Here is a 16884-nt window from a genome sequence, read left to right as displayed (position 1 = left end):
TGGAGCCTCGCTCTTGCTCACACTTGTACACAGTTCTAGGAAGGGTTGTTGCCAAAGCCATCATGTGATTTACTGACCCTCCACTGGGACAAGGGGGAACAGATATCACTTTGTGATTTTATTCTAAGGAGGCTGGGTTAATATTTCTAGGTGAAACAAGCTACTATACCGAGTTCAAACATCTGAAGAGGGAGGTTAAGAAATCCTGAGTGCGGGGTGTAAGGATTATTCTGTCCTGGGGCTGTACAGACGTCGTCTGAGGCAGGGAGCAGGAGAAGAAAGGACACATTGTGACCCATTTCCAACACCTCCTGTGTGTAGAGGCGGAAGTTCCTTGCCTGCAGAGGGACACGCGCAGAGGAAAAATAGGAGAGTTACAACATGGCACTTACATAAACAACACCCAACCGGCATAAAACATCTAACAAAATTACACAACTTCAAGCTTGGAATTTTTATACAACATAAATATTAGGGTTCAGCCCATTTAATAATGCTATATAAAATCAAGATTTAAGGCAGTAATGTTCCACATAAACTCTGAAAACAACATTTATGCTTCTTATAAAGGCAGAAAATGATTGCATTTTGTGGGCTTTTCAAAACGATGAACATAATTACACGAAGCAACAGAAAATGGATTGAATTAAAAATCCACTAGTTTCAATTTAAGTTGGTTAAGGGGGAAAAAATGTAGTTTCTAGCCAAGGACTGAGAAAAAATTTACAAGTATAAAAAAAAATGTTGTATGCACTGTTATGCAGTTAAGCGGCCTTCTCCCAACATGTATATGCAGTCCGAGTCACCAATGAAATACGAGCTGCCTCAAACCCGCTAAATCCAAGAAACCCTTTAATAGTGCCTACTGTCACAAGGAGCGCTGCTGTGTTCTTACTTTTTCTCATTGTGAGAACAGGGCCACCCCTGGAATAATCCAGTGGCTCCCCAAGTGTCTTTAACATCTCTGACGACTTAGTCCGTATCAGTGTTGGCAGGTTTGGACTGGCTGTGAAGTTTAGACTTAAAAATCAGCAAAATCCTAAGAGTTGGACACTTTTGGAATTTCTGACTTTGTGTGGCCAGTGTATAGCTCTTTCTTTTCTGAAGAGAGACCAGGCCGGTGCTGTCATGAGCTTCCTCATGCAGGATACACTTGGTTTTCTCCTGCTCTGTGTTCATAATGTGTCATGAGGGGCAGGGATGGTGAAAGGAAACAAAACAAGGCAAAGATCAGACAAGCCCATCCCTGACTTCAGCATGTCGCTAGACAGAGCCTAAACCATTTTTACCCTTCATATGCCAACTGCCAACAGTCTCCTTTGAAGTTCTGACTTACAGAGGAGAGATGTGCCTATTTTCATTTAGATAATGATTTTTTAAATAACAGACAACATGAAATCAATGTGCAACTGTTTTAAATTCCATGATTATTCTTTTGCCCTTAAAATATTTGTATATTAACTATACAGTTGTTTGGTTATGTATGCATATATGTATAGATTCTTGCATTTCACGATGACCCGAAGCTGAATCTTGAGTATCTTTCAGGGTAGACAAGAGGGTCTTTCTTGCTTAGCCAGAGAGCCCTGTGAGTGGGGCCTGGAAAATTCATAAGAGGTTGATATGAAGGAACAAGAGAAAGGGAGCCAGAGCATAGCCCAGCTCTAGCTGGAGGCATTAAATTCAAAACATGCGTGTACAGGCAGAGTGGTATTTAAATAAATGACAATAAACATACGTACATATATATGCCTCTTGAGTAAGTTTTATGATACAACTCAGTTTCCATGAACCATAAAAAGGAGATAAAATGGTAAAGCCCAGTACCTGGTGTCGAGGTATATTGATCTGCTTCAGGAGAGCCGCCACTGCCATCTGGAGCTCGTAGAAGAACAATTGCATGGGGCAGTCAGCATTATGATCCACACTTTCCATAGACTCAGAGCCAGAAAGCTTTTGGATCCACTCCCACTCCTCTCTGTATGTTGAGTCAAGTTAAAATTAGAAATATAAGAAAAGTTCAGAAGACAGCTCAGAACTTTCTTGCTGTGTATGTCCAGAACCTGAATCGGCCAGTTCTGGGTGGTTAAAAATACTATTTATGGAACCTGAACCTTTTGCTACCTAAATGGAGTTCAAATGGACGTCTGCTGATTTCAGCTGGGTTCACCTATCCAAGCACCTGTCCCTCTGAACAATAGGTCAGGCTTTGATGAATCAACTTTTGAGACTGAAGCTTTCAGTATGTTTGTAGTCGCTTCCTGACTCCTTATTTTCCTGTCTCTGTGGATCCTCTGTAAGTTCTAAGAGCCTACGTTTTTACCACAGGGGCATCTACTGGTTAATTCCACAGTTGGCTAACCACAGGACTCTGATCCAACTCAGGCAACAAACCACACGGCACATTTCAGCCCTGGCCTGTTGTAATCATGGGGACTATTTTGGTTTTCGTTCCCTTTCCAAAAGCTTGAAGAGAATCACAAACAGGAACACCAGACAATTCCAATAAAAGGAACCAGGGGACACACATCGCTGCCTCCTTCCTCCTCCCAAACCAGTCATCTGTGTCTCCATTCTGCATGCTCTATAGTTCTTCCTAATGAACTTTCCCAAATGTCAAGCAGAAGGGAAGGGGAAAGAACGGTGGTGGGAGGAAGGGACATCTGGCTGGTCCCCAAAAGCCACTCTTCAAAAGGGGCTTGAAAAGATCCAGGTAAATGCCTCTCGGGCAACATTGCTTCCACAGGTAATTTGCACAAGTCTCTAAATACATTCAGTTAGCCCAGTATCTCCTTGTGGCTCTGCAGGGAACTGTAACTGGCTCTCAAGAACAGGCTAGGGAGGAAAGCCCTCCTCTTCATGGTGGAAGACTCTCACCAAAGATTCATCACAGCCCAGGCCCAGTCTCTGGGTCAGAAAACCAAACTGGCTGTGTTGGAGGCAGTTGGGTTTTTTTTTTTTTTAAAGCAAGACAAACAAACAAGTCAATCAACCAACTCTAAGTGCTCTCTCGCTGCCCTCTTAGAAATGTTTCTGTTTTTAAGAGATCTGTTTCATTTCAAGCCTCATACTGGACAAGACTATGGAAAAATCTATCATTTGTTCCAATAAGAAAGAGAGAGAGAGAGAGAGAGAGAGAGAGAGAGAGAGAGAGAGAGAGAGAATCATACTTAAGTCCTATTGCAATATGGGCATACTTTTAGCTTCACAAATAATGGAAATCCTTGAGAGCTTTGGGACTGAGTTCCGTTTTGATACATGATTAGATGGGAGGCTTATGACTAGCACAGTATACACAGACCCTAAAGCACGGCCTTGCTATAATGGGGTATGGAACCAAATTAGAAAATTCTCCATAAGATTCATACTGCCATGAACTACTCAGTGTGGGCTCTGAGGATGGAGAGATGGCTGGAACTTGCGGGATGAGGGCTGGCAACGGTCTTTTGTACTAGTGAATCTTGGGCCCTTGGAAAGGGAAACGTCTGTTGATATAATTACTAAAAGATGGTGACCAAGACTTTATGATACAAATCCAGAAACAGATGAAAATGACCATTGTGCAGTCTAGTCACCCATGAGCCTTATAGTCTTCTGGAAAAAAAGACTCTGAGGATACCAAATGTCGATTATTGACATGACCACCAGGGGGCAGACTTAAAGTCCAGGTGCAATTGCTAAGGGGAAGGAGGGAGTATGAGGGATCAGAGAGTACTCAGAGACTACCACATCTCTTCCACCCCCGTCCTCTGTCTTCTCCACTGTCATCAGTAGTACTCCTGCAACCCTGTGAGACAGCGTAGTCACTAAAGTCTCACCACTGTAGATACCAAATTTCAAAGGGCCCACATTTGTTTTCCTTAAGCAAATCTATACTTCAAAAGACTTTGAGAATCTGGTTTGCATTCCTTGACACCTAAGGAAGTTCGGAGACTTTTCTTCTTATTGTGTATTTCTTCTTTGTCTTTGTTTTCATGTTGCACACCATTCAGTTTATTACAATAGATGAACGAGAGGCCTGCTATTAGGGTTAGTTATAAAGTTGAGACACATTACCAAGACGGGGCAACTATACCAAGACTAATGAAGTAACTGACGCCAAAACATAGTAGAAATTTCTGAAAGTTTGGGCCCCGTCCCATCACTTTTCTTCCCTAGAGAATTGTCAGACAGGTCGGAAAGATATAAAGTCCTCAAGGCAGAGGGAGCTTTTGCTAGGAGTGGGTAGACTGAAAGTGGGCGGGGCTCCACCAGATACCATTCGCATCGGTGATCTTAGAAACAAAGAGCACCGAGAGAGTAACGATTTCTAATGGTGAGGAAAGATAATAGGAAGAGCAGTGTACAAAGATAAAGTCTCTGTGCGTAAGCCAGTGGAACATCGCTGGTTGCACCCTGAGTGAGGCAGAAAGGACAGGGAAGGCGTGGCTCCTCTCTTTAGTAGCTTTGCTCCTTCCAGTTGACCTTATCCTAGGTGTTAGGATTCCACCACGCTTCTGAACATCTCTCCGGGGACGCTACACTGGTAGATGATAACACTTGACTTTCCTTCGGGCACAGGAGGCCAAGGAAACTCTCGCCTCGGGACCACTTACTTGGAAATGTTGTGGTTTTCACGGATCTTCACGTGGCAGAGAATGTTGGGCAGCTTTTGGGTCACGAGCACTTTGATCTGATCCACAGAGCTACACAGCTTTAGGTAGCCTAGATACAGTCCAGGCGAGAGCCGCTGATGGCTCCTCTTGTGATAGGACAGAATATCCTGTAGGGCAATGAGAGACGAAAATGAAAGCAACCAGCCAGCGAGCACGGCTCTCTCAAAACCCACTCTTCAAGGTGGGCCGTTATGAGCGAAAGGAACGGTGGCCATGAGGTAAGAAACCCAAGGTACCACCATGGGGAGCTGGTAGGTATTGGGGTTACAGCTAGTCTTAGGCGTTGAAAAAAAATCCTTCTCTAAGTCAGGTAATCAGTCTTTAATATAGGTATTCAATGTTTATTTTTCTCAGATTTCTGTGCCAAGGGTACATTTGTGGGTTTCTGATAGGGAATAGGCAGCTCCTGGAGGAGGCAGATAATAAAGAAAGATAGAATTCACAGTATCTGTCCCTGGAGGGCTGTGGAAAAAGAAACATTTATCTGTGTAAACGCTGACAAAAACACATTATTCTTGATTTTAGAATAATTAAGGGTAGAAAAGTCTACTTTATAAAGAAAATGATTTAGAATAGAATTTTTTTTTTTTTTTTGGTTTTTCGAGACAGGGTTTTTCTGTGTAGCCCTGGCTGTCCTGGCACTCACTTTGTAGACCAGGCTGGCCTCGAACTCAGAAATCCGCCTGCCTCTGCCTCCCGAGTGCTGGGATTAAAGGCGTGCGCCACCACGCCCGGCTAGAATAGAATTTAAGTGGTAAGTAGTAAAAAAATAAAGTTTGATTCTTTATTTCCAAAAAGTAAAAGATTAGCACCAAGTGGTTCATTTAATTTCTTTAAACCATTTGTAGTTACACACTGATTCCTAGAGTAAAGAAAGAACGAGTGGGCACCGCTGTCCTTTGGATTAACAGTTTAGACCCCAGTGTATGGGAGCTGATGATGATTTTCATATTTGACTTTCCCAGGGTCATCATGAAGAAAACCAGTCTAACAAAAGCATTAGAAGTTTTTGAATCCCTTTCCTGAGACCTTGAAGATATTGATATGCAAATAATGTCCTTCTGAGGATCCTGTTCACGTCCTGTTCTTCCATCATCGACTGTCCTGCCATGACTAGGTTCTCTGTGGCCAATGACTATGCATAGGCGTTCATTGAGTCTCCTTATAATAAGCTTCAAAAAATGTCTTGCTGCTAAGACTGCAATATTGAGAAGGTGGTGTTGGTACGTCAGGGTATGCCAAGTTAAGCACAAGGATAATATGGCTGACTGGGATTTTGTTCCCTGTGATCAGTTCTCAGTGAATCCTGTGGGTTATTATATTCACCTCTTTGTACAGCTGCAGAAACTCAGCTAACTGACAGTTGGCATTCCCCACAGCCCCCGCCCCACTCCCTGTATTAGTAGATACATCTACTAACTATATAAGCCTTCAGATGGTAGAGTTAGGGGGAAAAGGTGAGGCGCTGAAGAGTCAGGTAACTCATGATAGAAAAGGTCTCTGTAGGCTGCACGGAACCTGACTTTCAGAAAGGACAAAAATAGCTAAGAGCAAATTTAAAATGAATCCCTACGAAAGAGAACAAGTAAACAAGATGACGTGACGGATATTTTAATTAGCCCGATTAATTATTTTGCATTGCGTATATGTATGAAAGCATCACTTCTGACTCAGTTATTCGATTGAAAGCAGTGTTAGGAAAGATGAGATATATTCTTAGAAGATTAGAATAAAGGGACCACTAACTGTAAGGAAGACAGGAATTAAAACCAAAGCCAACAACACCGGAACGTGAACAGAAGTCTTTAGGGAGGAGGAAGGAATGTGACTCCTTCCGGAGAACTCACTGTTCCAGTGTGCTCCCTGTCACACACACCCTCTGTCCTGCCATCACACTTCTGAGTACCTGCGGGGAGCTCTGCCCTAAGGGAAGCAGGGCCTTAGGTAAATGTGCTGTGACAGACACTGAGGCTTCAGGCACACCCTCCTTGGAGGCTGAGAAAGGCAGGTGAGTGCACAGGGCTTCACACTAGGCAGACTTGGGTGATGTGGTAGGGCAGTAGAGGCAAGTTATGAACTCTGCTGAGATGTCCTTTCCTCTTCTGTTTTTTCCCTTTGCACCCCCAGGAGTTAGACCTAGATCCTCACACATTGGCATGGAACTCCCCTCAGCCCTCTGCAGTCCTCTTGAACCAGACAATGAAGTTAATGATAAGACTGTGTTTTCCCCCTTTTAAAACTTTCTTTTTAAATATAAACATGTGTAAATTAGTATACAAAGTGGAGGCCAGATCTCTAAGACAGAATAACAGAACCAACAAGCTAAGACTTGAGAGACAGGCACATCAGGACGTTCATAAAAACCCAGTCTAAAACGGCTTTCAAGAGGCATTTAGCAAAACATAAAGTACAAAAAAAATCTTATGATCAAGAAAGATGATTATTGATATAGGGATGGCTGAGACTGAACTTAGTATTTCTCCCATGTCTCCTCCAAACAGATCATGAGGATGCAGCTGACTAGAAGAGGCCCGGTGGATCAAGGCTCATGCTTTGGGAAATTAACAACATCAAAGGGTGATTAACATGAGAGGGAAAAAACAGAAGCATTTGGATAGGCAGAGTTTGGTGATCTATACCCTAGGCATACAAGCAGACCTGGTTGTAGACCCACAGTCCACACATTATCTTTGAGACCTCATGGAGACTGGAGAAAGTCCCTAAAGACTAGGAAAGGACAAATATGCCTGTCATTGCCACAGAAGCAGGGAAAACACAGAATGTCTCTGGTAATTAAAGACCTTCAAATAATTGATCCTTGGGGGCGGGGGATGAGAGAGAACTGTTGTCACACAATCAATTTGCAGCTAGCTAGGCAATGGAGAAGTCAGCATGGTTTTGTGAAGAGAAAGACATAGAGACATTTTCATTTCCAATAGCAACAAAATAGGGATCCACAGAACAGGGCAAAGCCTCCACTATAATCCATTTAACTAGATAACCGGGGAAAGAGAAGCCTCTCGGCCACATTGCCTTAACAAGCCCGATACCGGGGTTGAATATTTGTGGCTAATGAAGATGAGACTGGAATGGTAGATAGAGTGACAGCCCAGTAGAGACTGGTCCCAAGGGTCTGTGTTTTCAGCTCATTTATCGACATTCTGGACAAAGCAAATCAACAATGTGTGGATCGAATTTGTGGGTCCAAGATTTGGTGTGGTTTGGATTTTCTGGGAAAAAAATAGCAATAAAGCTATGAATGACCCAGTGCGTTGGAAAAATAAGCCTATCATAATTAGGGTTGAAATGTAATAAGAAAATGTGCTTGTAAAGAACTCAACCCCAAGGGTACAAATATAGGATGGGTAAGGGTGTCAGAGAAAAACATGTGGGGGTCAGAACTGACCACAAGTCGAATGGGAGTTAGGAACATACTGTGGTTATGTAAAAACCGTCACCACGCTGGGATGGAGTAATTCACTCTCATTCAAGCTTTAAAAAGAAGGCTACCGAGCACTTACTATGTATTTTTGTGTCTTTACATAGTCATTTATCCTTTATTAGTCAGAATGTTTTTGGAGCCTGAAAAATGAATGGGAAGAGAAAGCTGTCTCATTCGCATAATCCAACGCACTAGAATGGCCTCTCAGACCAAACCGAATGCCCGTTGCCTGATTTAACCTCTAACCTGCGTCTCCAGGCTCTCTTTCACCATCCTTTTATGTCCCATCTCTAGACATAATGAATTGCTTTTTCCTCCCCAGCACTGTCCCTATTGCTGTCTCCTGTGTTTGTAGGAAGGGAATCCCAGGCTGGGGCATATGAGGGGAGCCCCCTACCATGTCCTCAGCCTTCCTTCTCTTTCACCTGTGTTTCTAATAGGGTCTCAGGAAAACATGCTTAGGCTGCCTTTGAATGCCCTGTAACCCAGACACGTCTTGAACTTGGCATCCTCCTGCCTCAGCCACACTAGCCTGCACTACCACGCCTAGCTCTATTACAAAGCACCTACTCGACATGTCGGGGCTTGTGCATGGTCGCCGACGACATAGAGATGAATGAGACTTTATCTTTTCCCTTGTGGCGCTTCCATTCCAGTGTGAGCAAGAAAGCTATGAGCCGGGTTTTCAAATCAGCTTAATAAAGTCCATATGAAGATCGTGTTAGGCTTGTGTGAACTCCAGGGAGGCTGAAGCTGCTCTCACAGCTCCTGCCTCCTTTTCTCTGCCTGTATTCTCTTATTTAATGTCCCCTCTTTCCCTCTCTGGATTTTTTTTTTTTTATTCCCCTCCATCTGATAAACTTAGCTTTCCCTCATGGCTCAGCCCAACGCCACCTCTTCTGCAACGCCTGATATTTCTAGGCAGAATTAATAGCTGCTTTGTGTGAGCTCCCATAGTACACTGTTTGTACCGCTATCAGGCTCTGGTTTAATTCTGCCTTGTATTACCTTGATTTGTTTACAAGTCTGTCTCCCTCCCTTGACTGAACTCCTTGAGAGCAAGGACCTTGACTTGCTCACTTGATTTTTTTCCTATAGCACCGAAAAGAGGGCCTGGTACCTTGTTGATGTTGCAAAAACAAGTTTGTGAAAGGCAGGCCTAGGTGAGGTCTGGGTCTTGCTGGTATGGGGTCTGAGAGTCGTCTACCCAACCAACCCTCTGTTCTTTTAAGAGCTTGCTAGAGGAACAATAGGCAACTGCTTTTCCAGTAAGCCCTGGACTTTTATTTTGCTGGTCAGGCACGGAAGCCAATTGTGTAGGAGGGCAGGGGTCGCAAAGGAGTGGTCAATGGTCACTGTGGGTCTAGGACTAATTAGACCAGAAAGTATTTACATTTTCTGAGTTGTTTATGGCTTTTAAAAATAGAGAGATCTTACTCTACATTCTGCATTTCCAACTTCCTTTTAAAGAATGGAAAATGTTTTGACAATGGAACCATGTTCCTGTACCACAGTGGACTGGGGCTGATGGGGGCTGTCCCCTTTCCATGGAAGGATGACTATAGATTAGTGTAGTCTCTATTATGTCTGTCGTTTCTTCTTTTTAAAAAGTATTTTCCCCCCTCTGGAGGTGGGTGTCTGTTTATTTATTTATTTGTTTGTTTGTTTGCTTGTTTGATGTATATGAGTATGCTGTAGCTGTCTTCAGACACACCAGAAGAGGGCATTGGATTCCATTACAGATGGTTGTGAGCCACCATGTGGTTTCTGGGAACTGAACTCAGGATCTCTGGAAGAGCAGTCTTAACCACTAAGCCATCTCTGCAGCCCGCATCATTTCTTCTTCTAGAGTGAGGTGTAACTCACTAAGTTTCATCTTCATAAAGCATTATACTCATCGGTTTGGCATACTGGCAAGGTTGTACAACTGCCGGTACCAACATCCAGACCTGCTTAACTGCTTTAGAAAGAAGCCCCGAGTTCATCACCCTCTTCCATCTGTCTTCCCCGGCCCCCAGGAATTCTGTCTCATTGATCTTGCTTATTATAGCTACAGCATACGATTGGAGTCACATAATGTTTCCTATCTGGCTTCTTTTGCTTGATATGACATAGAGTGCAAGGCTCATCTAGGCTGTAACCTGGATCATACCTGACTCACTTACATGGCTGAATAACTCTCCAGGACATGGCTATGCTTGGTTTCGCCCAGCCATTTAGTAAGCTATTAGAGACTAGAGGGTGTTTATATTCTCTGGTGAGTATAAATAGTGTTCATAGCCACATGGGCAAACCCACTTGTTTCTTACTTCTATCCCTGCTGGTTCTTTCCCACTGATATTTGTGATTCCTTTTTGATAAGCATGTTAGATGCGTATATAGGAAGGGTGTAGGAGGAATGTACGGGCCAGACAGCAGAAAAGGTAGAAGAGGTAGTATGTATTGGACATCTAGTGGTAACAAGTCATGCCTAAAGAGAGGAATCAGATAGTGGAGGCAGGCAAGTTTCCTTAGGACAGCCTGTGAAGAAAGGAGACAAAGAGCTGCCTCTAGTCCTGCAGTGGAATGGGGAAGGCTCCAGGCTAGGCATGGGTGTGACTCCTCGGTTCTCTTTCTCTATTTTTGGGTAATGTGACATTGGTGCATCATTTCCTAAAAATGTGTATCTTCATATGTGGCCTGGAAACAGAATCAGTTAGCCTTCCTGGCTCTTCCTGAGAATCCAATGATCACATAGATATGGCGACGTTGAATATACAGGACACATGGATGAAATGAATGTCCTTAGACAACTGCACACTCAAGGTATCCAACCTCTGAAGTGACCCCTGAAGGTCATAAAGTAAGCCCCATCCCAGAGTGGCCTTCTTGTTGGGAAATAGCCTCACTGCCAATCAGTTTGCTCAGAGGGGCTCTAATTTGTCCATAACAACATCTTTGCTTTCCAAGCGTTTCTTACTTGTTACGAAAATGTACATGAGGTGACAAAATGCCTCAAGGGATGCCAGCCAGCAGCAGAGCTCTCCCCAGGAAGGTGGAGGAGTTAGATTGGAAGTGATCAGAGGGGAGCCTAGTATTGTTTGAGTTTTCTTAAGAGGAAAAGTAATAAAATAAAGACTGTGAACGTTTACTGTGTTGGTTACTCTCCTGAAGCTTATACGCCATCTCATGGCACCTTCTTCAGAACCCTGTGAGGTAGGATTCTTTACGGAAGAGGAGGCAAAGAGCTGAAGAGTAACTCCCTCTGGCCACAGAGCTGAAGGGATGGAATAGAAATATTACCCAGCCAAGTTTCAAAGGGATACCCCAGAGCATGCTGTTAGGTGCCAGGAAGACGCTAAGACCTCTGCTGGCATGCCTTATACCCTTCAATTCTTTGAGAGAAGAGAGAGTTTGGCTTGTCACTGGGATAGGTACGCAGCCATCTTTGGGCCACCAAGGTCTAGCTCAGCCTTCATGTTGAGTTGGTGAAGCCAACTTCTGATAGAATTATGTCTCCAGTCTTCAGTGTTTGGCCGCCAACCCTAAGAGTCTTACTCGCCACTTCCCGTCCAGCATAAGACCTGCCTGGGAAGTGGGAGAGAAAAGGTGAGGGGAGGAGAAGGGACGGGTGGGTAGGAATGACATCAAGCAGGAATGTGCCAGTCAGCAGGGGGTGAATTTTCCACTTGGATCTGTGTGGAAACCTGATCCTGCCTCTAGGTTTGGTCTCTTTCTCTAACAACCTTTCACCAGATTGGAATTTTTCTGCACCTGTAACACATTTTTAATGTAATAAGTCTAGGAGAAACCAGGTATTATATCATGCTGGGGCCTGTGTTTCTAGGAGTAAAGGTAGCCCAGACCCCAGTTTATCCCTATAGGGGATTAGTGTATTAGTCACCCTGTAAAAACTAAATTTATTATGATTTCTTAAACGTTTCTTTTAGCACTTGCTTATAAAAGGTGAAGAGAGGAACCAGGAGTGTGTCTGTGTTCCCTGCCCCCAGCCCCTTCACTCTCTCTCTCTCTCTCTCTCTCTCTCTCCACACACACACACACATACACACACACACACACACACATACACACACACACACACACACACACACACACACACACAATGAACCCAGATTTCATAAGACCACTCAGATTACCTGTGTCATGTTGGACTTTGTCCTGGTGACCGGCTCATTCTTGGGTTAGACACATCTTGGGAGCGAAAGTGAGTAAGCTATTTAAGGTGAACATGGGTAGCCAGTGTGGCTGAGGTTGGGATTTGTCTTTGTGGAACAGGGCTCTTCCTTCCCTGTTACTCAGAACAGACTCATTCATGATACACGCCCATGGTTGACTCTGGGCAGATGTTCTCTACCTAAATAGTGAACTACATCCAACTAGTGGATTTTTAAAATAATAAAAGAATGAAAGCGAAGCAATGTGAAGTCCCTGTCACATATGAATGTGAGGCACTAGGAGAGCCAGGCCCATGGCTAGTGCTGTGGTCTAGCCCAGATCTGCTCATGAGTTGTTCCAGTTTGGACTTTAATGGATATTGGGAGCTCTTCTTCTCTTCCACCCCTCACTAAAATCTCTCACTCCTCCCACAGAATGTGATTGACAGCTGAAAGAAGGCTTCCTCTGCCATTTTGTCCCAGTCGGAATCTCAGTTTTGGTACTTGGATAATATCGTGTCAAGGGCCACATTCTATGGCTTGCAGCATCTGAGGCTAACACAGTTTCTGATCCTGTCTTTCAGACAAAGAATACAAGGCTGGTGAGATGGCTGAGCAGGTAAAGATGATCACCTCCAAGCCTGATGACCTGAGCTGGATCCCCAGGACCCAAAGATAGAAGGAGAGCTGATCCTTGCAAGTTATCCTTTGACCTGTGAGTGTGCACTGTGACATACTCCTTGCCCTTAATAAAGAAATGCTTCAGAAAAACAATATAAACTTTTCAATGCTAACTGCTGCAGTGCTGGTGGCCTTGGAAAAGGGCTTGTGCAAGTGGAAGACTATTGGGGCCAAAGCTTCAGTAGCCTCACTCAGTTGACCTCTGTGTGCCACCCTGAGTTCCTTAACCTCTTTGAGCCGCAAGTGTCACTTTCCTAAATTGGAGTTAATTGTGCCTTGCTATTCTAAGAGGGTAGTATGAAGAACAGGCAAGAGCGAATATGCATGTGTGTAATTCCTGTACTGTTAGGCTCCACTCAGGCACCAAGTTAATGTTTGCAACATTCTCCGCAGACTGCCTGCTTGCTCGCCCGAGTTCTTCTCACTGTTTGGCCAGTGTTGAGGTTTGTATCTTAATTGTACCTCACGAGTTTCATGTTTTGCTTGCTTATTCCTCTGACTGGGAGAATCTTGGAGGGCTATGGGACGTTTGAGAAACAGGACCTGGCTGGTGGGAGCAGCTCACCATCAGGGGAGGGTATGGAGGTTATTAGCCTCATCCAAACCCTAGTTCCAGCCACTCAGGACTTCCTGATCACCATGGCTGAGCCACTGTGCTGTGCATTTGTTGTGATGGACTGTAACAATCTGAAACTGCTAACCAAAATACACCTTTCCCCTGATATGTTGTTTCTCTGGGTGATAATTTGGTCATAGCAATGTGAAAGGAACTCATGTGACTATCAGTGCATTTTCAGAGTGACCGCTCTTCAGATGGCTTGACTACTTCTATATGTGTGCAGAGATCAATGAAAGCAAGTCCCAGCATCGTTCCTATGTATGGAATCTGAACTCAGTGCAGGGCTCTACAGTGTCATCATTGATGTGAATGGTTCTTGGAATATTGTATTGGAGATGCCATAAATATATCAGAATCGAAAATATCAGGAAATCGAAAAAAAAAAACACCCTACATACCTGGATGGTTATTAGTAAAATATCTAAGGCTGTTGGCTCTTCGGGTGTTGACAGAGACTTCCTCTGGCTTTGCAGTTTTGAGATTTGCATCCATTTGCCATTAAAAAAGGAATAAAGCATCTCCACTTCTCTGATGGTAACTATGAGAATGTTGCCATGGCGATCTTTAATGGGCTCATAGTAAAGTCTTCCCAAGTTGTGTGTTCCAAGTAAATTCTACAAAGCAACAGATTACTGGTAACTCAGTTGATATCATAAAACAGAGCAACACAACAAAAGACACAGAACAACTGGATTTCTGAGGAGCTGTTTGCTTTTTTACAGACTTAGACTTAGCGTAGGTGGGACTGCAGAAATGTGCTTAAGAGAAAGCTCAAAGAAAAGTCTTCACTGTGAGCCTGCAAAGATTATAGCAAGAGGCACAGACGTTTTATTTTTTTAAGCAAATTCAATATCTGTAAATATCTTTTGCCCACATAGACACACCAGCACATAAACCTCACTGACCAGCACTTGAAGAGAATCCCAGATGTTTTAAAGAAAAATGTCTGATATTTCAAGTATGCTCCTTGTGGAGTTTTCAAGAGATCTCCAGTAAGCGAGTATGAGGTGGGTTGTTTAAAATGGAGAGGTGAATTGACAATGTGGCACATTGTACAGAGGTCCCCAGATGACTGTGCAGAACCTGTAAAGTTCTTTAATCAGCATTGGCCTGGTTTGACTTACTTGCATCTCAGGGAGTTCTGCCTACTGAAACGGTTGTTGAAATTGTTTATAAACTCTGTCAACAGGGCAGACAATGCTTTTAGAAAATTAGGAATAGAAGGATGCTACATAGCATATGAAGGAGCTGAGGTGTGGGTTATTCAAATAAACAGGAACTGTGGAAGTATGAAGTGGGGTGAAGATCTCTAACCCAGAATGCTAGATGATTAGGGTCAAATCCCATATAAACCATTGCTGGTGTGTGTGTGTGTGTGTGTGTGTGTGTGTGTGTGTGTGTGTGGTGTCTCTGTGTGGTATGAACTCACACAAATGAAGATGTGATAATGTATCAGTGTGAAAGCCAGTGTAGAACCTGAGTTTGTGAAAATGACAAGGTTGAGCTAAAGTTAATTGAGCCAGCTGGTCAATTTTTAAATCTTATACCATGGAATGCTCCCTCATAGATAGGGACTGTGTCTTAGCCTTTTCTTTTTCCCCATAAAGACTAGACACAGAATGAGCAAGGAGTTTCATAAATAATTACTGGACAAAATGCATTTGGTAAGATTAAATCTTAAGTGGTCCAATCATTCAGATTTTTCTTTTCTAAGAAGTTACTTATATGGGTATGGGGGACTTTTGGGATAGCATTGGAAATGTAATTGAGGAAAATACGTAATAAAAAAAAATATATATAAAGGAAAAAAAAGAAGAAGTTACTTATAAATCACACACACACACACACACACACACACACACACTCACACACGCACACTCCTTTGGTAAGATCTTTAGTCTACATCTGTCACACTTGTAGTTCTGTATAGATGTGTTGTTATATAAGCACTGTTGGGCTGGTGAACTACAATACCAAAACAAGCAAAAGGACCAGGAGTGGGGTGGCTGGTTTGTAAGAAGCGACAGTCTCCGTAGTGTAGTCCTCCATTCTGGGCTACATTGGGTATGATAATAAGCCTTCAAAGTTCCTGAATATTTAACACTTGGTTTTCCAAGCCAAAAATGAGTTGGATTAGCAGACTATTAGGACTTTACTCCTACAGCTGTTGGGTTTCCAAGGTGGCTATCACTCATTAACTATCAGACTGTTTACTCTGTCTGGTCCCAAGCTTTACCATCTTAAGTTAAAGGTCTTTACAGTTTAGGCATCACTTTGTAGTCCTTACCTCAGAGGATGTTCAGGGGATTAAATCAAGCAACACATACAAACGTGTTTCACAAACTCTCTAGTCTGCTACCCGGTTGATTATAGGATTTTACAAATCTGCTGTAATTGGAATCTTCTCTAGGCCTCTAACTATGTTTTCTAGGTCCAGCCCAGTTGTACATTCTCTGGGAAGACATTTCTGGCTCTGTTATGGGTTAAATATGGTATATCCCCCACAGGCTCACTGAGAGGGGATTGGATCATGAGGGCTCCAATCTAATCAGTGGATTCTGCTATTGACAGATTCATAATTTGATGGCATTATTGGAGGTAATGAATATGAAATAGAAAATGAGACCTGATGAGGAAGTAGGTCCCTGAAAGTGTGCCTTTGAAGGGTTTATGGTGTCCCTGAATCCTCATGTATTTCATGCTTTCTGGTCACTCTCTGGTGGGACACCCCCCACACACACACACACACACATGCGCACAGCCATGATATTGTTTTGCCTCAGGTGCCAAGCAGGAGAAGAGCCAAACTGGGTGGAGACCTCTTACACTGTGAGGCAGAGCAATGTCCTCTCTTTCTTTAAGTTGTTACTTTCAGATGTGTCAGACTGATGTAAAAGCTCTCCAATATTATCTCTGGTAGAATTCACCATCCTCTGCTTTCTTTCCTGCCATCAACTTTCTTAGTATGTGTCTAGCTACACTGCATAATTGAAGTGCCTGTCCAGAGACACAGCTCTTTCCTTTCTTTGTCTCTGGATCCTTTGCACAGTGCACAGGATGAACTCAGTAATAGTTGACTTATTCATTTTCCATACTACATAATACATATTCATGATGGACTAACACTGTTGTGACCATTTGAATAAAATTATGAATAAAGTCAACTTATGATTGCTTACTGTCATGTTTGGAAAAGTCTTCTTTCCTTCCTTCTTTCCTTCCTTCCTTCCTTCCTTCCTTCCTTCCTTCCTTCCCTCCCTCCCTTCCCCTTCCCCCCCTCCCACCCCCGCCAAGAGAAATCTCACTGTGTAGCCATTGCTGGCTTAGAACTTG

At 43.3% G+C, this 16884-nt stretch overlaps 1 protein-coding gene across 1 annotated transcript in view; it reads right to left on the bottom strand.

The window, feature by feature from the left end:
* Positions 1-16884, bottom strand: part of Ankfn1 (ankyrin repeat and fibronectin type III domain containing 1) — a 251159-nt gene that overhangs the window by 30831 nt on the left and 203444 nt on the right. Inside the window, exons 13-16 of the mRNA XM_021177915.2 lie at positions 13950-14165; positions 4596-4762; positions 1828-1978; positions 170-338 (exon numbers count right to left, since the gene is read on the bottom strand). Coding sequence (XP_021033574.2) covers positions 170-338; positions 1828-1978; positions 4596-4762; positions 13950-14165 — 703 coding nt within the window. The remainder of the gene's footprint in view (positions 1-169; positions 339-1827; positions 1979-4595; positions 4763-13949; positions 14166-16884) is intronic.

The sequence above is a fragment of the Mus caroli genome, unplaced genomic scaffold, assembly GCF_978045245.1.
Source record: "Mus caroli unplaced genomic scaffold, Mus_caroli_1 scaffold_13, whole genome shotgun sequence".
In the NCBI taxonomy this organism is placed as follows: domain Eukaryota; kingdom Metazoa; phylum Chordata; class Mammalia; order Rodentia; family Muridae; genus Mus; species Mus caroli.
This window is presented reverse-complemented; position numbering and strand designations above follow the sequence as displayed.